The sequence below is a fragment of the Stenella coeruleoalba genome, assembly GCF_951394435.1.
Source record: "Stenella coeruleoalba genome assembly, chromosome: 1".
Lineage (NCBI taxonomy): Eukaryota > Metazoa > Chordata > Mammalia > Artiodactyla > Delphinidae > Stenella > Stenella coeruleoalba.
The window spans coordinates 79,961,934-79,977,184 of NC_137169.1; the positions used below are offsets into that span (position 1 = coordinate 79,961,934).

The following is a 15,251-nucleotide window of genomic DNA, read 5'->3' on the forward strand; positions in this document are numbered from 1 at the left end:
CATTTAAAAATGGAAGGATACATGAAATGTTAACAGATAGTCTGATTTTTTTAAACTTTCCTATACTTCCCAATTTTTATTCAGTAAAGTATATCTTCTTAAAAAGTTTAATTTGTTATAATGAAGTCAATATTTTCCCCTAAGAAACTTCTAATCATGAGTGGTAAAAACTACAAAACATTCTTTCTTGCTTCTGTTATACCCTATATAGAATCAAAAGGAGAGAGACAGAGAGAAAAGGAGCCTAAGTAACCATCCATATAAGCAATGTTTGAATAATTAAGAATTGGCAAAAGGATAGCTACAAGAGTTATGACAGGACTGAAGCAAACCAAAGATTTGAGCATTTTAATCCTCTGCTAAAAGTCACTGGCATTAGCGAACACAAATTCTGTGCCTGTCAAAAAGAAGATCTATAATTTCAGAAATAAAACTCGTATAAATTGATCATGCTAATAATGATGATACCCTACTGAGAACTGAAACCACAATTTTACCATCATCTAAATTTTAGTAGAAAAAAAATTTTAATTTAGCCTTAAGTAAGCAATTGTTAAATTTACTAACAATGATGGAAAAATTACCAGTTGGTTTGAAATTAACATCTTCATCCATCTTTATCAGGTCCAGAGATGATAAATCATTCAGATTCTTCAAACATAATTCTGTTCAATTATAGAAAACACATTTTTTACTTTAGTAAAATAAAGAATCAACACAAAATAGAATTTATTATAAAATATCCTGCAGGTGTATTTCAGTGTAATTGTTCTGGGAAGAACTGTAGTCCCTATTTAAGTGGTTAAAAAAAAAAAAACTCATTTAAACAAAAGAGCTGACTAATATGCTGAAAAAATTTTTCTAACAGTAAAAATAATACAAATAATAAAAATAACACTCAAGTGATAACATTTACAACTTGGAGCTTTTAAAATGATATATTTGTACTATCTCATTTAATCCTCAAACCACAACATGGCAGGTATTAGTATTATTTCATATACAAGTTAGAAAATTAAAGAATAGAGAAGCTAAGTGACTTGCTCCAGGTCTAAATAACTGTTTTGCCATTTGACTTCCAATACGGCAGTAGTTTTTCGTTTTAAAAAAGCTTTAAGATATATACACACAAAGTATAAAGAGTCAAATAGTTCTACAGAGATTGTTCAAAAAACACCAGTCTTTCCCCTCCTCCTAGTTTGCCACACTCTCTTAAGGTAACCATTATGACTATTTTAGCTGATGTTTCTAGTATTTACTTCAGCATCTCTGAATATGACACTATTGCACCTGGAAGGAACCTCTGAATAGGAAGCAATGCAAGTTCACTCTCACTGATTGATGGGGATCAGAGCAATTGTAGTAACCTGTTGCATTCAGTGTTCTCTCTGTTCCCTGCTATAAAGACACAGACCTACTAGAGAATGGACTTGAGGATATGGGGAGGGGGAAGGGTAAACTGTGACAATGTGAGAGAGTGGCATGGACATATATACACTACCAAACGTAAGGTAGATAGCTAGTGGGAAGCAGCCGCATAGCACAGGGAGATCAGCTCCGTGCTTTGTGACCACCTGGAGGGGTGGGATAGGGAGGGTGGGAGGGAGGGAGACGCAAGAGGGAAGAGATGTGGGAACATATGTATATGTATAACTGATTCACTTTGTTAGAAAGCAGAAACTAACACACCATTGTAAAGCAATTATACTCCAATAAAGATGTTAAAAAAAAAAAAAAAACCCAGGAGATTGGAGGCAGTTAACAGCAGAGAATGGGAATACCACAACCTATTCAATGTTATATAGAATAGCCACTCACAAAAACATAGCCCTTAGAAAGCAGGGTTCTTTGAAAAATACTTTAGTTTAAGCAACATTGCTAAGGCAGCTTGATAGTTTTAAGTGTTTGGTTAAGTAAGGCTTTTGAAGTCTTTGCTAATTTTCTTAATTACCCACTATTAAATTAACAATCAGTGGCCATCAACAAAAGTCTACACATAATAAATGCTGGAGAGGGTGTGGAGAAAAAGGAACCTTCCTACACTGTTGGTGGGAATGCAAATTGGTACAGCCACTAGGGAGAACAGTATGGAGGTTCCTTAAAAAACTAAAAATAGAGTTACCATATGATCCTGCAATCCCACTCCTGGGCATATATCCAGAGAAAACTATAATTTGAAAAGATACATGCACCCCAATGTTCATTGCAGCACTATTTACAATAGTCAAGACATGGAAGCAACCTAAATGTCCATCAACAGATGAATGGATAAAGAAGATGTGAGATATATATATATAGATATATATATAGATATATATAGATATATATACATACACACACACACACACACACACACACACACAATAGAATATTACTCAGACATAGAAAAGAATGAAATAATGCCATTTGTGGCAACATGGATGGATGGATGGACCCAGAGATTATCATACTAAGTGAAGTAAGCAAGACAGAGAAAGACAAATATCACATGATATCACTTATATGTAGAATCTAAAAAAAATAAATAATACAAATGAACTTATTTACAAAACAGGAAGAGACTCACAGACATAGAAAACAAACTTATGGTTACCAAAGGGGAAAGAGGGGGAGGGATAAATTAGGAGGTTGAGATTAACATGTACATACTACTATATATAAAATAGATAACCAACAAGGACCTGCTGTACAAGCACAGGAAACTATACTCAATATTTTGTAATAATGTATAAGGGAAAAGAATCTGAAGAAAAATATACATATATATAAAACTGAATCACTATACTGTACACCTGAAACTAACATGACATTGTAAATCGACTACACTTAAATAAAAAAAAAAAACAATGCTCTCAACTTTCAACTTCAAAAAAATTAATATTCAGTAAGTTAATCAAACAAGAATGCTTACTATATGCTGAGCACTATTCTAAGCTTAAAGTTTATAGTAGTGAACAAGGCAAGGTTCTTCTTCTATAAAACTTGTATTTTACTGAAGAAAGCAATCAATAACAAATAAATAATTTCAGGTATTGATAAGTATTACGAGGGAGGGAGAGATTGGGATTGACATGTACACACCACTATATTTAAAACAGATAACCAACAAGGACCTACTGTATAGCACAAGGAACTTTGCTCAATATTCTGTAATAACCTAAATGGGAAAAGAATTTGAAAAAGAATAGATACATGTATATGTATAACTGAACCACTGTGCTGTACACCTGAAACTAACACAACATTGTTACTCAACTATACTCCAATATAAAATAAAAATTAAAAAAAAAGAAAGGTATTATGAAGGAAAATAAAGCTGAGACAGGAACTAAAGAATAACAGTTTTTTAAGCTTTTATTTAATTAAGCTTACGTGTATTTCAGATACACAGCTTATAATTTCTGATTAAAGTAAGGATGTAGTCATCCTAATTTTCAACATAAACACATCACCTTTTCCAAGAGCAGGAAAACAGCAGTAACAATATGGAAATTGTTTTTCCTTTGTCTCTGTAAATGTGGGTTTAAATAAGGCAGTCCAGGAAGGTCTCTCTGAGGAGTTGATATGTAAACAAAGACCTGAATGAAATGAAGGTTCAGGCCACGTAAAATATGCAAGAAGTGTTTCAAGAATAAAGAGAGTGCAAGGACCTGAAGTGCGAACAAGCTTGATGTGGTTAAGAAACAGCAAGATAGCCAATTTGGACAGAGTGGAATAAATGAGGAGAAAGTGACAAGAGATAAAGTTAGAGAAATAGGCATGGGGATACCAAATAGGACTTTGTGGGTTCTGGTGAAAGTTTGCATTTTATTCTAAGAGTGATGGGAGAGGTACTGGAGGATACTGAGTAAGAAAGTATAACAAAATTTAGGAAACAGCATATTGTATGCTAAAGACGCTTCCTAAGAAATTTAAGGCAGAGCTCCAAGCAAACCAAAACATTCTATCCAGTTATATAATAAATTTGGCTATTCTTTATAGGCAAAACTTAGCCACCTATAATAACTGAAAATAAGACAAATATGAACTGTTAAGAACATTTAAGAATGCCAGAGATTTCTGTGCATTAATTTTGTATCCTGCTACTTTACCAAATTCATTGATTAGCTCTAGTAGTTTTCTGGTAACATCTTTAGGATTCTCTATGTATAGTATCATGTCATCTGCAAATAGTGACAGCTTTACTTCTTCTTTTCCGATTTGGATTCCTTTTATTTCCTTTTCTTCTCTGATTGCTGTGGCTAAAACTTCCAAAACTATGTTGAATAAGAGTGGTGAGAGTGGGCAACCTTGTCTTGTTCCTGATCTTAGTGGAAATGCTTTCAGTTTTTCACCATTGAGGACGATGTTGGCTGTGGGTTTGTCATATATGGCCTTTATTATGTTGAGGAAAGTTCCCTCTATGCCTACTTTCTGCAGGGTTTTTATCATAAATGGGTGTTGAATTTTGTCAAAAGCTTTCTCTGCATCTATTGAGATGATCATATTGTTTTTCTCCTTCAATTTGTTAATATGGTGTATCACGTTGATTGATTTGCGTATATTGAAGAATCCTTGCATTCCTGGAATAAACCCCACTTGATCATGGTGTATGATCCGTTTAAGGTGCTGTTGGATTCTGTTTGCTAGTATTTTGTTGAGGATTTTTGCAGCTATGTTCATCAGTGATATTGGTCTATAGTTTTCTTTCTTTGTGACATCCTTGACTGGTTTTGGTATCAGGGTGATGGTGGCCTCGAAGAATGAGTTTGGGAGTGTTCCTCCCTCTGCTATATTTTGGAAGAGTTGGAGAAGGATAGGTGATAGCTCTTCTCTAAATGTTTGATAGAATTCGCCTGTGAAGCCATCTGGTCCTGGGCTTTTGCTTGTTGGAAGATTTTTAATCACAGTTTCAATTTCAGTGCTTGTGATTGGTCTGTTCATATTTTCTATTTCTTCCTGATTCAGTCTTGGCAGGTTGTGCCTTTCTAAGAATTTGTCCATTTCTTCCAGGTTGTCCATTTTATTGGCATAGAGTTGCTTGTAGTAATCTCTCATGATCTTTTGTATTTCTGTAGTGTCAGTTATTACTTCTCCTTTTTCATTTCTAATTCTATTGATTTCAGTCTTCTCCCTTTTTTTCTTGATGAGTCTGGCTAATGGTTTATCAATTTTGTTTATCCTTTCAAAGAACCAGCTTTTAGTTTTATTGATCTTTGCTATCGTTTCCTTCATTTCTTTTTCATTTATTTCTGATCTGATTTTTATTATTTCTTTCCTTCTGCTAACTTTGGGGTTTTTTTGTTCTTCTTTCTCTAATTGCTTTAGGTGCAAGGTTAGGTTGTTTATTCGAGATGTTTCCTGTTTCTTAAGGTACGATTGTATTGCTATAAACTTCCCTCTTAGAACTGCTTTTGCTGCATCCCATAGATTTTGAGTCGTCGTGTCTCCATTGTCATTTGTTTCTAGGTGTTTTTTGATTTCCTCTTTGATTTCTTCAGTGATCACTTCGTTATTAAGTAGTGTATTGTTTAGCCTCCATGTGTTTGTATTTTTTACAGATCTTTTCCTGTAATTGATATCTAGTCTCATAGCGTTGTGGTCAGAAAAGATACTTGATAAATTCCTATACACTAAGGATGAAAAATCTGAAAGTGAAATCAAGAAAACACTTCCATTTACCATTGTAACAAAAAGAATAAAATATCTAGGAATAAACCTACCTAAGGAGACAAAAGACCTGTATGCAGAAAACCATAAGACACTGGTGAAAGAAATTAAAGATGAGACAAATAGATGGAGAGATATACCATGTTCTTGGATTGGAAGAATCAACATTGTGAAAATGACTCTACTACCCAAAGCAATCTACAGATTCAATGCAATCCCTATCAAACTATCACTGGCATTTTTCACAGAACTAGAACAAAAAATTTCACAATTTGTATGGAAACACAAAAGACCCCGAATAGCCAAAGCAATCTTGAGAACGAAAAACAGAGCTGGAGGAATCAGGCTTCCTGACTTCAGACTATACTACAAAGCTACAGTAATCAAGACAGTATGGTACTGGCACAAAAACAGAAATATAGATCAATGGAACAGGATAGAAAGCCCAGAGATAAACCCACGCATATATGGTCACCTTATCTTTGATAAAGGAGGCAGGAATGTACAGTGGAGAAAGGAGAGCCTCTTCAATAAGTGGTGCTGGGAAAACTGGACAGCTACATGTAAAAGTATGAGATTAGATCACTCCCTAACACCATACACAAAAATAAGCTCGAAATGGATTAAAGACCTAAATGTAAGGCCAGAAACTATAAACCACTTAGAGGAAAACATAGGCAGGACACTCTATGACATAAATCACAGCAAGGTCCTTTTTGACCCACCTCCTAGAGAAATGGAAATAAAAACAAAAATAAACAAATGGGACCTAATGAAACTTAAAAGCTTTTGTGCAGCAAAGGAAACCATAAACAAGACCAAAAGACAACCCTCAGAATGGGAGAAAATATTTGCAAATGAAGCAACTGACAAAGGATTAATCTCCAAAATTTATAAGCAGCTCATGCAGCTTAATAACAAAAAAACAAACAACCCAATCCAAAAATGGGCAGAAGACCTAAATAGGCATTTCTCCAAAGAAGATATACAGACTGCCAACAAACACATGAAAGAATGCTCAACATCACTAATCATTAGAGTAATGCAAATCAAAACTACAATGAGATATCATCTCACACCAGTCAGAATGGCCATCATCAAAAAATCTAGAAACAATAAATGCTGGAGAGGGTGTGGAGAAAAGGGAACCCTCTTACACTGTTGGTGGGAATGTAAATTGATACAGCCACTGTGGAGAACAGTATGGAGGTTCCTTAAAAAACTACAAATAGAACTACCATATGACCCAGCAATCCCAGTACTGGGCATATACCCTGAGAAAATCATCATTCAAAAAGAGTCATGTACCAAAATGTTCATTGCAGCTCTATTTACAATAGCCCGGAGATGGAAACAACCTAAATGTCCATCATCGGATGAATGGATAAAGAAGATGTGGCACATATATACAATGGAATATTACTCAGCCATAAAAAGAAACGAAATTGAACTATTTGTAATGAGGTGGATAGACCTAGAGTCTGTCATACAGAGTGAAGTAAGTCAGAAAGAGAGAGACAAATACCGTATGCTAACACATATATATGGAATTTAAGGAAAAAAATGTCATGAAAAACCTAGGGGTGAAACAGGAATAAAGACACAGACTTACTAGAGAATGGACTTGAGGCTATGGGGAGGGGGAAGGGTAAACTGTGACAAAGCGAGAGAGAGGCATGGACATATATACACTACCAAACGTAAGGTAGACAGCTAGTGGGAAGCAGCCGCATAGCACAGGGAGATCAGCTCGGTGCTTTGTGACCGCCTGGAGGGGTGGGATAGGGAGGGTGGGAGGGAGGGAGACACCAGCAGGAAGAGATATGGGAACATATGTATATATATAACTGATGCATTTTGTTGTGAAGCTGAAACTAACATACCACTGTAAAGCAATTATACTCCAATAAAGATGTTAAAATGAAAAAAAAAAAAAAGAACATTTAAGAAAAGTTAAATCTTTACAGTTACCAGAACATAGCAAGATATTTCTTGGTCTGTCTCATTTTGTGTATTTGATCATTATGATAAAAAATATATGCTTTTAAAACTCCATTACAAATTTGGTCAATACATAAAGAATAATACAACTATATTATAGATCTGTTTCTCAACAGCTGCATCATGAACATAAGCTATTGCTAATCAGCATGTTTTTTTGTGGTACGCGGGCCTCTCACTGTTGTGGCCTCTTCCGTTGAGGAGCACAGGCTCGGGACGTGCAGGCTCAGTGGCCATGGCTTATGGGCCCAGCCGCTCCGCAGCATGTGGGATCTTCCCGGACCGGGGCACAAACCCGTGTCCCCTGCATCGGCAGGCGGACTCTCAACCACTGCGCCACCAGGGAAGCCCCTAATCAGCATGTTTTAACAATATATTTATTCTTTAAGAAAGACAATTTTACTGCTTCATCCTTATCTCTGCATTTTTATTTGCCATATGTGTATATCCAAGTAGAGAATAAATTAAAATTGGCTAAATATTTTTTGGGATCTAACATGTTTTCTTTTCCTGGAAGACAGTCTCAATACAATGAAGAGGCAGCAATTTCTACTCCTAATAAATGCTTAACAATATTTTGATATTTTAAAAGATAGGTAATGAAATACTGAGTGATTAACTGAAAACTAAAACTGGGTTTGATAGGAATATTTCATTAGCACAGATTAAGATAAGAAGCCCATAATCAAGCTTGGCTTATATTTTCAGTTAAAAGTAAACTAGAAAAGGAACATAAAGAGTTGAGTATCTATAGGCAACATTTCCAAAGACCAGGATCATTTTAAAAATAAAAACAAACCAAGTTAACCTGTTATACAAAGGAAGATATTCTGATAGAATTAATAAATAGATTAATACAGAAAAAAAGTACATGTGCCAAGCTTTATTTACCTGTGAAAAAGAAATCCATATTTTCTTTTCTGCAAACAAGGTTACTTTAAAAAATACTTTCCCGGAGCATTCTTACTTTCAAAATAACTAAACTTTTTCATTAAAATGTATAGAATATAATTTTTTAGAAGGACATGCATCTAACCTTGTAATTTTGATTCAATTCCATCTTTGCTCAATCCAGATGCAAAACCTATATAAGTTATGACAATTTATTAAAAATAAAATACAATGAGATGAATTCATCTTTATAAGCTCACTTTATACCCCAGTTAACTAGAAAAGAGTAATCTAACTCAATCTTAAATAGAAGAAAAAAGTAGCTTAAAGTTAAAACAAGGCTTAAACATCTATAGAAAATAAACACTGTTGTGAAATCCTTTCAATATCAATTGGCTATCTCTTGTTATTTTTATTGTATAACAGTGACCAGGAATACTACATGTATTTTTTTTCCTTAGAGGTCTGAAAGTTTTGAACCTATGTGTATTAGAATGGTATTATAACACGTCAGGTTTTAATTTGATATTCTGCAATCCCAAGCATTTTTTTTTTCCAAGCATTTTTATTTTATAACCTGTACCACATGAAAGAACCCTCTAGAAGCAACATAACCATATGTGTGCTAGCTTTAGAAGAAAGAAGAAAATTCCAGCAGCAACAGTATTACTATATACTTTGATTTGAACACCAGTTCAGACAAAATTCAAAATCTCTTTTTGACTTTAACTTATTTTAAATAATTTTAGGCATTTAAAAAATTTTTGAGATAATTTTTTTCTAAAAGATCTATTTTTAATGGTGTTGATTTCAAACCTTATTAAAAGACTAGAAGTAAAACAGATAAATATTTCTCACGTTTCTCTACTCTTGCTCTAACTGTATTTGTTATAATTGTTTTTACTTCTGCTAACTATTAGTTTCTATAATCTATTCTGTGACTTATTAGTATAAAGTAGGCCCAATTGGCTTGATAAAGTTACTACTCTTCAAAATCAAAGTAACAAACCATAATGAGATGGATTTTTCAAGGCTCTGATATAAAGCAAGGTTGATCGTATCCATTCCAAAGCAATATTCACATCTGTGATGGTATGCAATACTATCTCCGCATTTAAATGCTCAATAAGATGTCTGTGCAAACTAATGAAAAAAAAACCTTTTCATTAGTAATATATATTTCAGTGCCATACAACTGTTACTTGTTTAGAATAATATTTGAATAATTCAATAATTTAATTGAATAATATTGTTACTTTAATAATTCATGAAAGTTAACTTAATTTTCAAAAATATGACAAAACCTTAAAATGTCAGTTTAACTTTTAAAAACATTATAGATTTCTCTCTACTCCATGGATCTAGAAGACATTATTGCTTTAAAAAAGGGTGGGGAGTGGATTACATCCTATTTTCCCCAAAAGTATTATAATCAAACACTTTACTAAAAGGTCTCAGGTTGCCTGTCTCCTACTATTATGCAAATTTTAAAGATGTAAAAAGATGTGAAAATTACATTCCTCCCATTACTAATTTGGCCTTTTATAACAAGGATACATGCAACTGCATGCTAAGAAGCATTGCTGAACAAAGATATTACACTGTCTCTTTTTTAACTATTAAATTTCTTATAAGTACACACTTTCTAATTAGATTATTGAAAAGTTTCAAGAAAATCCCCTAATATATTAAAAGGAAAAATACAGCCTATATTAACATTAACGTATTAACATCTTTTGGGAATATTTTCCATATTACCTGCTTTCTACAGTGTCACTACAAGCTAGCATCTGAATATACTTCTCTTTTGTACTTAACCGAGTCATAATAACTGCAGTAGCTGTAGTGTCAAACTGGAAGGAAAAAAAAAAAAAAGAAAACAGAGAAATTTAGTAAAGAAAAGCACATGTTGATACCAGTCTTCTTCAATAACTCAAGATTTTCATTTTATATTAAACAGTTCCCTGTCTTAAACAACAGGTCAAGAAGGCCTTAAAAATGCTTCTGAATTTGAATATTAACTGAAAATTTGACTTAAAAACCTTCCAAGAGTATAGATGTAAAAGTACCACTTTGGTTTCAATGTAACATAATTTTGGCAGTAGTAATATCAAAACAAACTTAGGTAACTGGTTAAAAGCTGTAAGATTCGGGGCAATTTATTTATAATCTAATTTATCCTATAATAATTATAAATTTGTATGACACAATATTTTGATATTCTTTGAAAAGATATTCTTCCTAAATTTTCCCTTAGGACCTATATGAATGACTTCTTTATTCAAGAATTTGTCAGATTAGGCCATGTTTTATAATGCGTATGGGCTGATTTTTAATTGTCGCAATATCTTGGGACCACTGTTGGCATTTTGTGCTAGGATCCAGGGATGGTACATGTTCTGCAATGTATGACAGTCCTACACAATGAAAAACTGTCCCATCCAAAATGCCAATAGCATCCCTATTCAGAATAAAAAACAAACAAAACCAAAAATACTCAAAACCAAAAAAACTCTTTAACAGCATACACATTAATAAACCCAACCATTTATCAACCCAACCATTCATCAACCAATGGGAGCTTAGAGGGAATGAAGGGAGTATGTCTCCTTTGGTGAGACTTGTTTTACTTCTACTCCTCCGTTAAAGTACATTTTCTTAGTTACATTTATGCTTAAACCTAATCTAAACGTGAAATGTTAATCTTTTGTTTAACAAAAAATACAAAATTATTTCCTTTTTTTGCTTTTTATCTTGTCTTTAAAATAAATTACAAAAAGTGAAACACTGTCACTTACTTGAGGTCGACCAGCTCTACCAATCATCTGTAGAATATCTGTTTCACTGTACTCTTCAAACATTCCTCCAGCATAATGCATTGTAGATTTTATAACTACTAGGTGAGCAGGCAAATTTACTCCCATGGCTAAGGTACTGGTAGTAACTGCATCAAATTATGGAATATTACTTTTAAGTCATATAACTTTATTGCTTCAAGTAAACATTTTGTTATAGAAGATATATTCTTATAAATGTAATAAAACTCATATATAGGAAATTTAGAATAAAAAGGAAAAAGAAAACATTACAACGTAAAATAATATATCTCAAAACCAAAAAGCTACTAATTCTTACTTTTCAAATTGCACTATGTTCAGTAAGATGATAAAGAACTAAAATTGCCAGAGAGTTTACTACAGCACGTATATGTATGGATAGTTATATAATTTTAGATTCTTGGAAGAAAAGCAGAAATGAGTCAGAATACCTGAGCTTTTTCTTTTTCCAAAAGATCTCATAATATTCACAAGAATACGTTTTACTTACAAAGAACTGGTAGATCTCCAACAGTAAAAGCTCCTTCAACTACTTTTCTATCTGACAGCTCCATACCAGCATGATGATAAGCAACACCATGTATTAAGATATCTATAAAAGAAATATATCATCTGTTATGTACTGTTGATATTTCATCAGTAATTGGCTCTTTTTATCTATAGCTGAAAATACTATTCAAAAATTATCTCTAAACCTACCTCTCAGTTTTGAATCTCTTATGGAATATGCACAGTTATGTAACCTATTTTAAAAAACACAAAATTATTGAGTTATTCCCATTAACATCAAAACTCTTAGTGTATTAGTTAATTATTTTGAAGATTACAGATATCAAAATATTTTCATAACATCATTTTTTGAAAACCATCTTTAAGAAGCAGAGAATATCTAACTTTCATACTGAGAAGTCCCTAATTTATAACTAAGAAAAAAAAAACCTAAATAATCCAATTTTAAAAAGGGCAGAGGACCTGAATAGACTTTTTTTTCAAAGATGACATCCAAATGGACAGCAGAACAAGAAAAGGTGCTCAACATCACTAATCATCAGGGAAATGGAAATCAAAACCACAATGAGATATACCCTCACACCTGTCAGAATGGCTATTATCAAAAAGACAACAAATAAGTGTTGGTGAGGATGTGGAGAAAAGGGAATCCTCATGCACTATTGGTGGGAATGTAAATTAATGCAGCCACTATGGAAAACAATACGGAGATTCCACAAAAATTTTAAAATAGAACTACCATATGATCCAGCAATTTCACTCCGAGGTGTTTATCCAACAAAAACAAAACCACCAATTCAAAAAGACATATACACCCCTATGTTCATTGCAGTATTATTTACAATAGCCATGATATGGAAGCAACCTAAGTGTCTAACAATAGATGAATGGATAAAGAAGATGTGGTACTTGTGTGTGTGTGTGTGTGTGTGTGTGTGTGTGTGTGTAAAATATTACTCAGCCATAAAAAAGAATGAAATCTTGCCATTTGTGACAACTGGATGAACCTACAGGGTATTATGCTAAGTGAAATAAGTCAGACAGAGAAAGACAAATAAGTGAAATAAGTCAGACAGAGAAAGACAAATACCACATGATTTCACTCGTGTGGAATCTAAAAAACAAAACAAATGAACAAACATAAAATAAAAACAGAGTCATAGATACAGAAAACAAACAGGTGGTTGCCAGAGGGGAGAGAGGTGGGTGGAGGAAAGAAATGGGTGAGGGAGATTAAAAGGAACAAACTTCCAGTTATGAAATAAATGAGTCATGGGTACAAAATGTAGAGTGTGGGAATATGGTTAATAATTATATAATATCTTGCATAGTGACAGATTGTAACTAGACTTATCATGGTGATCATTTTGAAATGTATGGAAATACTAAATCACTGTGTTGTGTAATAGGAACTAACACAGTGTTGAAGGTCAATTATACTTCAAAAATGAACAAATTCATGGAAAAAGAGATCAGATTTATGGTTACCAGAGGCGAGGGGTTGAGGGGGTGGGGAGGGGCAACTGGATGAAGGAGTCAAAAGGCACAAACTTCCAGTTATAAGATAAATAGGTACTAGGGATACAATGTACAACATGATAAATATAATTAACACTGCTGCATGTTACATATAAAAGTTGTTAAAAGAGTAAATCCTAACAGTTCTCATCACAAGTGAAAAACATCTCTATTCCTTTAATTTTGTATCTATATGTATGGATGATGAATACGCACTAAACTTATTGTGGTAATCATTTCATGCTATATGTAAGTCAAATCTTTATTCTGTACACCCTAAACTTATACAGTGCTATATGTCAATTATATCTCAAAAAAACTGGGGAAAATAGGGAAATAAATAATTATAAATAAAATCACAAAAAAAAAAAAGAAAAATACCCCCAAAGGCTCAGGAAACATTTTCACAATGAGAATACTACCAATTAACTTCCTGAAGTTAACTAAAATTTTTTAAAATATAGAAATATTTTTTAAGTTAAATGCATGATACAACAGAAAAATTATTTTTAAAAAAGCTAAAGAGACCAGAGTACACAAAAAGTTGGGCATGTTAGACAAGTTTAGAAACCTTAGTAACAGAATCTGGGGTTTATGGGCAAAAAGAAATCTTGTGGGAGCTGCTAGAATGTGACTGGTTAAAGGGGAATTGACATAAGCAGCAGTCTCTTCCTCTAGTCTATAGCAACTCAAAATGGCATTCCACTCCTTTTCACTTATGCTTTTCTCAGGGAATGAAGTAAAAGCCGAACATACAAATGAGAATCTATTCAACTGTTTATTGTGCCTGAGTAACAGACTGACCGTGATATATGATAAATATTCTCTAGAGTATAAAACAAAGAGGTAGGTAGAAAGAAATCTATGTTATTGTTATCTTGATAGCATTAATTTCACATTTTCCCTTTCTGTCTACCTCTTAGACCTCATGTACTTTTTTGGCTATAAGCTCTATTTTGGTTTCTATTTCTCTGGCTCTCTACTGTATCTTATTGTTTAATCATGCTTTGCTGATGTTTGTAACAAAAGCTGCACCATAGAGAGTTTTTATCTTATGGCTGTAACTAAGGAGATCAAGTTAAATCCTTAAAGCAGAAGTAAAATTAAGAAAATAGTATATACAGCATGGATAGGTGGCTGCATATGTAATTCTTTAATGCACTAAATGACTAGAGATCCACCCTTTTAGTGGATAGAAAGTCAAATGTCAGAAAGCTAAAGTGGTATCCTCTAGGTTTGGTACACATCTTTGGTTGAAAAGTAACCAGAGGTGTAGCCACAGGGTAGACTGTAATTGGAAAGCTGATCTGATCCAAAGTGAAGAAAAGTACATCCCCCACCGTAGAAAATTAGTCAGAAAAATCAGTATCTGCTCATATCCACATGTAATGATCTAATCCAACTTTGGTTTGAGGTCTACCACTAAACTTATTTATTTCCAAAAATTGTTATTAATAATAAGCTAATATTAGTAGTAAGCATGTGCTGGCACTCTGCTGAGTCTTGCTAAGATCGAGGGGTAAATAAGATGACCATGAGTCCTTCTTTCCTCAAGACGTTTACAATCTAAGGAATAGAACAGATATTAAATAACAATTAAACAAAAGCATATTTATTATAATTACAGTAAGTTTTATGAAATAAAAATATAGGGTGCCTGTAAAAGCAAATAAAGGGACACTAAGAATCATGGAAAACTTCTTAAGAAACTGATATTAAAGGTGAGACTTGAAGGATGAATAAGAGGTAAAAAACAATTCTGGGCAAGAAAATATGATTCAGGAAAGCTCTGTGTAGGATAACAGTTTGGTGTATTCACAGAACACATTATACAGGGTATTGCAG

The 15,251-nt window shown here is 33.3% G+C and overlaps 1 protein-coding gene across 13 annotated transcripts in view; it reads right to left on the reverse strand.

The window, feature by feature from the left end:
* Window positions 1-15,251, reverse strand: part of HFM1 (helicase for meiosis 1) — a 206,513-nt gene that overhangs the window by 79,590 nt on the left and 111,672 nt on the right. For all 13 annotated transcript variants that reach the window (XM_079902104.1, XM_079902101.1, XM_079902109.1 and 10 more), the window contains 7 exons: window positions 12,078-12,121; window positions 11,869-11,970; window positions 11,340-11,485; window positions 10,300-10,394; window positions 9,551-9,684; window positions 8,687-8,734; window positions 585-665 (listed from right to left, as the gene is read on the reverse strand). In XM_079902104.1, the coding sequence (XP_079758230.1) occupies window positions 585-665; window positions 8,687-8,734; window positions 9,551-9,684; window positions 10,300-10,394; window positions 11,340-11,485; window positions 11,869-11,970; window positions 12,078-12,121 (650 nt within the window). The remainder of the gene's footprint in view (window positions 1-584; window positions 666-8,686; window positions 8,735-9,550; window positions 9,685-10,299; window positions 10,395-11,339; window positions 11,486-11,868; window positions 11,971-12,077; window positions 12,122-15,251) is intronic.